This window comes from Haliotis cracherodii, unplaced genomic scaffold (genome assembly GCF_022045235.1).
Source record: "Haliotis cracherodii isolate W230 unplaced genomic scaffold, xgHalCrac1.p SCAF_8, whole genome shotgun sequence".
In the NCBI taxonomy this organism is placed as follows: domain Eukaryota; kingdom Metazoa; phylum Mollusca; class Gastropoda; order Lepetellida; family Haliotidae; genus Haliotis; species Haliotis cracherodii.
This window is the reverse complement of record NW_027266341.1, coordinates 44,960,025-44,967,995: the sequence shown is the minus strand read 5'-3', so window position 1 is coordinate 44,967,995 and position 7,971 is coordinate 44,960,025. Positions and strand designations below refer to the sequence as shown.

Sequence of the window (7,971 nt, the reverse complement as noted above, 5' to 3'; positions counted from 1 at the left end):
TTTTTGAAGATTTTGTATTAGCCCGTCGTGCCATACCATATCGAAAGCTTTATAGAAGTCTAAGAAGATGCCTGTGGTATATTGTTTATTTAGTTGTAAAACTTCAAGGCCTTAGGCATATTTTTAATCAAGACGGAACTAATAAAACGGCGGGTAACCATACAAATATCTCCAGCGTTAATCTACGTTGAGAATTGTTTCGTTGACTGTCGACAATAGACAATAACCACATATGTGAGCGTTGTTTCAGTTGATGGGCATGTACTTGTTAATCTCTTCATCAACAAAGAAGCTCACACATTACAGAAATAACATCTATCACAGGAATTAAAGAAGACGCTATTTTACGAATTCGTACTTATTACGGCTTCCTCATTTAAACTAATCTCAAAAGCAAACCGACAACAAGCCTATTTGTACGCGCTCGTTCATCATATTCAACCGGTAACGTTTAATCTTTTTGAAGACGAGAATCCTTCTTAATCGCCTGTAAGCCAAACTTCAAATGATCTGATTGACTGGACTCAATCAACACCGGTCGACTCGAGCAGAATATAAAAGATGTGAGTGTATCTCACGACTCAACATCACTCGTTCCTCCAACGTTCCCGCTATCAAAGATGGCTAAAGCATACTCCGACCACTCGATCAGAACGATTCTTGGTTTGCAGAAAGGTGAGTATTCACGGATAGTAAATTGAGTAAAATAGTCCTCAGTTCATTGATTATTCATCACGTTCAATTCATTGCATCACTTGATTTTAACATTGTTATAAATCGTGAAACATATGGGTACAACAAACTATATACCTATTTATTCAGAGTTACCACCACGATCCAGTTCTGCAAGATGCCGGACGGTCCCAGAAAGACGACGCACTTTGTACAGCCAAATTGCGCTTGATAAGATGGAGGCTATTTTTGAAAAGAATCCATACCCAGACCTAGACATCCGAGAGATTCTTTCACAAGAGTTCGGTGTCCCCGAGTCGAAAATACAGGTGCGTACTGATGCTTTAATTTGTAATTGTGTTGACTAATTAAGGAGAGAACATTCAGTTTATTTACACTGAAGAAGATTTTGTTGATTAACACTGAATAAAGCTAACGTTTATTGTTTTGATATCTCTAGGTGTGGTTCCAGAATCGTCGTACTCGCCGGGGACGTACCAAGTCGCGACGTGGACCCTATACCACCAAGCAGACGATCAGTAAACATCCATACACCCATGTCATCCAGCCTCTCGCCTTCACCAACACCCTACCCTGGTTCCAGGCTCCGTCCGCCATGCTGCCGAGTCTGATACCCCGGTGTTCCCCATCAGCTGACTACTGGATCCCGTCCCGCACCAGTGACCACCACCCGAACGGACAGCAACAAGACAAACTGAGAGAACTGTTGATAGGAGAGTTAAGGACATACGAGAGCACAGCATCTGATGACGATCCCCACCAAACATCAGATATGTGTTGACCTCACGAGTATGTTACATTAGGACCAGCGTCTTGATAGTGCTATCCGTCGCAGAGAGAACCATTTTTAAGTTAGTGCTACAAACTCAATGTTCAAAGAAGCGTTTTATGGTGCATATAATAGGAACTCTACTCCCGAGAAAGTTGTCAGTGTTTTGCTTGATAAGCTGATTTAAGGGGGCGCAGCTCAAAGGTTATTTAATCCTTGAATAAAGTGCCGTCATTCCATGCATATCCATATCGTTTGTTGTGATGTCCACATTGAGTAACTGTTGTCTCTTGGTTGACCATCAAGTGACCACACTAAACCTACCTGATGAAGACGCCACTGCCTAATAAACATACTGTCATATTACCATTCGCGCGATTCTACTGTTCAACTGAGTTTCATACGAGTTTCAACTACCTTCGACACACACTTGTAATCACAAGGCAAGGTTACAGTAATCTCACGTCAATAGATATTAATATATTTTACTATCGCACGATTAGCAAATAGAGTGAGTTATCGGAACTATAATCTTATCAATACAACTCCTGTAAATTCATTTATTAACTAACATACTCTACCACAGCATGGCTCTATTATAACACATGAGGTAATAAACAATATGGAAAGTGCAATGATCATTATTCTCCCAATAGTCTCAATGTGTGTTCTCCCAATACTGTAAATAAACGAAAGTTTATTAGTCTCATTGTTTGTGGACTTAGAAGGACATTGGAATATCCTATTTTACCCCTCTAACTGATAAAGCTGATATTATTGGTTTGCAAGAAACAAAAACAGATTCACTTGATGAACTTGACATTGAAGGTTATTAGCTATACTTACATCATAGAACCAGTTTCCAAAGGAAGTCTGGTGGCATTGGTTTAGCTGTAAAAAATAAATACTCTGACTATATCTCTCTTGTTGAATACACTTGTGAAAATATTTAATGGTCCTGTATATCCAAGTCATTATTTAATTTTTGACCCCAACCTGTGGGTAGGAATACTTTCCTACCCCCAGAAGGTTCCAAATATGCTAAAGCTGACATGTATTTCCCTGTAGAACAATCCATTTTGCACATGCAAGTGGAGAGTGATTATATTTTACTTACATGTATAGGAGATTTAAATGCAAGGAGGAGAACAGTGAAAGATTACTGCACTGTAGATAAACACATCATTGAAGAACCTAATATAGACATTATAGAAATGAAAGATATGTATGAACCTGATAATGTACTTCACTCCTTACCTTTACCAACTACAAGAAGTAATCAAGATCAAGGAAGAGTAGCTAAGGGTTTAAGTTAGTAGAATTATGTAAGAATACTAATATGTTTTCATGTAATGGCAGGCTAGATAAATACAAAGGTGTTGGTAAAGTTACTTGTAAAGGTTCCAGTTTAGTTGATTATGTCTTCATGTATGTGCCTTCCATGTTTTAGTGAATTTGATATTTCTGAATTTTCCCATCTGTACTCAGAAATTCATTGCCCAATTATGTTTTCACTCACTTTAAGTATTTGTAATACAACCATAGTGAGTACTGCAAGTAAGCAAAATACAATTTCAGACATCTCCCTAAAAGATTACGATGCAAAACCAAAACATTATGAAAAGGTTAAAGCAAATGCATTTGTAAATAATATCAACACAGAAGCTGTCCCCAAACTGACCCTGAAATCAACAAAAGGTCATGACGACCCAGCACGTTTGAGGAAATGGCGTCCAGTCCGCCCAACTCGAGAAAAAGTAAAAATGGCAAACCCTGAAATTGATAAAATGTATTATCGACAATGTTCAAAAGAATAGTGCCTTCGTGAAAAACGAAGCCTCAGGGGCTGACAAAATTGAAAATGACCTTATGGATTCGTTTGAAGTTTTTAAAAATCTATTCGTCGATTATTTTAATTTGATATTATCTTCAGGAATATTACCTGATGCATGACTCTCTGGATCTATACGTCTTATCTTCAAGAGGCAAATTGGCAAATCTGACCCTAACGCTTACAGACCTATTACAAAACTTAGTTGTTTTGGAAAACTTTTCACCACTGTTCTCAATAATAGATTACATAATTTCCTGGAGAAAAATAATGTCTTAACCCCATTGCAAGCCGGATTTAGAAAGGTTACTCTGCAAATGATAACGTCTTTGTATTGGACATGCTCATTCAAATTCTTAAACAAAGTAAGAAAAAATTGTTCTGAAAAAATATTATTTAGACACAATTTATGGATAACAACTTCTTTATTATTTTAAAGACTATGTTTCGGTATATATCAATATACAGCTGTCGAGCAAGACTGAATGAGGAATCCTGTTTAATTGGCTTCATGTCCCATTGGCGTCCACCTATGTGTACTCTGTCCATCATGGTGTGACAGTATTATCCTTCTGTTGTCATTATTTACTCATGTTATCCCACTCATGTATGCATTGTTATTACTGTAAATCCTCGACAGTGAATCCTCCACCTACTATATATATATTGTGTACAATGATCCCCAAAAACCAAGCTCTAGCTCGTAAACACCCCTTACTTACCCCAATATCCCCAAAAATAACAAACTACCTAAATGAACACCAAATTAAAAATCTTAAACAAAACTGCAAACAATCAAATATCTTCACCCCTAAACTTAAAATACCCAAAATAGACACAACACTAGCTAGCCAAATGAATAAACAAACCGACCCAAACATAGCTAAAACTACCACACTAGCATACATACACGAAAATTGGCCAAATTGGTGTCACATTTACAGTCGCCCGACTAGAGCAAGATATTAAGACAGGACAACTAAATAAACAATATACCATAGGCATCTTCTTAGACTTCTCTAAAGCTTTTGATATGGTATGGCACCACGGGCTTATACAAAAACTTAAAAAAATTGGATTCAAAGGTCAGATAATAAACTACATCCAAGACTTCCAAAACAATCGTAAAATAACCGTGGGTATAGACCAAACTCTATCGGACCAATATCCCCTAGAAAATGGCACTCCCCAGGGCAGTATCCTCAGCTCCACCCTCTTCAATATAATGATAAACGATCTATTCGAGGGCCTATCCCCTAAAGTAAACACATCAAAATTCGCGGATGATGGAGCCCTCTGGATCCGCACTAAAAGCATGAAAATGGCCCCAAATTTACTCCAAAAATCTCTTAATAAAATACAACAATGGGCTGACAAATGGGGCTTCTCCCTTAACTCAGAAAAAAACAACAGGAATAGTATTCAAACATAAAAACATGAAACCCGCCTCCCCAATCCTCCAGGTAAACCACCAAACAATCAAATTTCAAAAACAAACCAAATTCTTAGGACTTATTTTCGATGAACATCTCACCTGGGATGCTCACATCCAAAACCTAACAACTAAATGCAGTAAAGACCTAAACACCCTAAGATGCCTAACTGGCTCTAACTGGGGAGCCTCCAAAGATACTCTCCTCTCTCTCTACATATCACTAATTAGATCAAAACTAGACTACGGCTGCGCCATATACAACACCCTAAACAACTCTCTATCTAAAAAACTTGACTCAATACAATATCAGGCTCTCAAACTCATTACACGCACCCAACATGGCACCTCCTACACCTCACTTCAGGCCTTAACAGGAGAAATGCCACTAAGTCTACTAAGTCTACTAAGTCTACGCCACACCACACAACCAACTAAAACCACACAATCCTTCCGACTCCCAAACAACCAATCAATATTCACGGCAGAACTAATGGGCATGGCCTCAGCCCTCCATAATCAAGAATCCAAAAACCACAAAAAAATCCTAATACTTACCGACTCCATAAGTGGACTGCAAGCCCTCCAAAACAAATATACCAAAAACCGACCTAAATTAATAAATCAAATACTTAAAAGCTCCAACGACCTAAGTAAGGCAGGCAAACAAATAACCTTCTTGTGGATACCCGCCCACGTAGGAATATACGGTAATGTAAACGCCGATAAAGCAGCTAAACTATCCCTCAAAATCCCAGAAATAAGCTTAAACTTACCCATCTCAAAATCAGAAATTAAAAGTGTAAATAAGCAAAAAATCACAAAAAATGGCATAACCTATATCTAAACTCAAATAGCCAAATAAAAAAAAAGTGCTCAGCAAACCACTAACCAAACCAAAAATTCTCCATCCATAAAAAAAAATCGACAGAGTAATCACTAAACTCCAAACAGGACACACCAAACTAAATAACCATCTAAAATTTTTTTTAAAAACACACTACAGGTAACTGCCCACACTGCAAACAACTAGAAACCCCAGAACACGCACTCATACACTGCACACACTACCTCACACATCGAACCGCATTACAAATCACCCTCAATCTAAACAAGGCTCTCACTCTAGAAGCAATACTATACCCACAAAATAAACTAGAAAACTTCAAGGCCTTAGGCGTATTCTTAATAAAAACGGAACTAATAAAACGCATCTAAAAACATAATAACCTACCAAATCAAAATCACATAAACCAACAAACATCCACCATACCCAGCTCCCTTAGTTCTCCTCCCCAACCCCATCGGCATCTATTCCAAATCTCAAAATTCCCAAATTCTTTATAAGCAACCCATAAAGCCCCCTCTTGGGTTGTACAAACCACTTTTGCCCCTTCCGGAAACACATTAAATGGCCAGGCCTGGCCCGTGTGCGAAATACGCATCAGTCGGAAAGCGCACGTTAAATCTCCAAAGTAAGTAAGTAAGTATGATCCTCGGACCAATGTCCCCTAGAAAATGGCACTCCCCAGGGCAGTATCCTCAGCTCCACCCGCTTCAATGTAATGATAAACGATCTATTCGAGGGCCTATCCCCTAAAGTAAACACATCAAAATTCGCGGATGATGGAGCCCTCTGGATCCGCACTAAAAGCATGAAAATGGCCCCAAATTTACTCCAAAAATCTCTTAATAAAATACAACAATGGGCTGACAAATGGGGCTTCTCCCTTAACTCAGAAAAAAACAGGAATAGTATTCAAACATAAAAACATGAAACCCGCCTCCCCAATCCTCCAGGTAAACCACCAAACAATCAAATTTCAAAAACAAACCAAATTCTTAGGACTTATTTTCGATGAACATCTCACCTGGGATGCTCACATCCAAAACCTAACAACTAAATGCAGTAAAGACCTAAACACCCTAAGATGCCTAACTGGCTCTAACTGGGGAGCCTCCAAAGATACTCTCCTCTCTCTCTACATATAAGTAATTAGATCAAAACTAGACTACGGCTGCGCCATATACAACACCCTAAACAACTCTCTATCTAAAAAACTTGACTCAATACAATATCAGGCTCTCAAACTAATTACACGCACCCAACATGGCACCTCCTACACTTCACTTCAGACCTTAACAGGAGAAGTGCCACTAAGTCTACGCAGGGAACATCTTAAAGCTTAAATTTCTGGGACGCGTCCCAATCAAACCCTCTCATCCAAAACTTAATAAACCAAAACATCAGCCCCAAAAACCAAGCTCTAGCTCGTAAACACCCCTTACTTACCCCAATATCCCAAAGAATAACAAACTACCTAAATGAACACCAAATTAAAAATCTTAAACAAAACTGCAAACAATCAAATATCTTCACCCCTAAACTTAAAATACCCAAAATAGACACAACACTAGCTAGCCAAATAAATAAACAAATCGACCCAAACATAGCTAAAACCACCACCCTAGCATACATACACGAAAATTGGCCAAATGACCACACAACCAACTAAAACCACACAACGTATGAAACTTCAAGATTGTCTTGTCTGATTAACCTTCTTTTTGGGTTAGTTCATTAATTTAGAGGTAACACAGCACTTGACTTATGTGCAGTCAGCTGTAAATTTGTTTTGCTAAGGGTGTAGGCGAAATGAAGCGGTCGTAAAATCCCCAAGTCTGATCTGATCATTCAGTCTTTTTCTGTACAATGTTCCTCATTCAGTCGTGCTTGACAACACTATAAGGATCTATACCGAAACGTCGGCTTTGCAGTATTGAAGAAGCTGTTATCTATAAATTGTGTCTAGTTGGCCATCCGTCAACTTCTAAGTAATGCCTATCAAACAACTCATGCGCTTTTATTTATTTTTCAAAAGCCTTCGATAACGTGTGGAGAGTTGGGTTATGGTATAAAGTACTACATATGGTATTTAAGTACTGTCGAAAATGCTAGAAAACTGCTTTTTGCCTGTTAAAAAAAATATAATGTTACACAGACTAATGTTATTGGCATATTGAGTAACTACCTATCGACCTACCTGTGGTTTGAAGTATTTCAGTCACAAGGAGTCCTATCGACAAGTTTACCGGAGACAAATTCGAACGAAAACAGGAAGTTTACATTTATTCTAAGTCCAATGATGGCAGTCTGACGCGGACTGTAGAAATATGCGCACGTGACTCCGTCATAATAATAATGTAGTCTTCATAAAACATCTAATCCACACACACAAAAATCAT

At 38.3% G+C, this 7,971-nt stretch overlaps 1 protein-coding gene across 1 annotated transcript; it reads left to right on the top strand.

The window, feature by feature from the left end:
- Window positions 1-908: 908 nt before the first annotated feature.
- On the top strand, window positions 909-1,474 carry LOC139450293 (homeobox protein OTX2-A-like). Its single transcript, XM_071231972.1, has 2 exons — window positions 909-1,001; window positions 1,133-1,474. Exons 1-2 carry the CDS (start codon window positions 909-911, stop codon window positions 1,472-1,474), a joined length of 435 nt encoding a protein of 144 aa, XP_071088073.1.
- The last annotated feature ends 6,497 nt before the right edge of the window (window positions 1,475-7,971 follow it).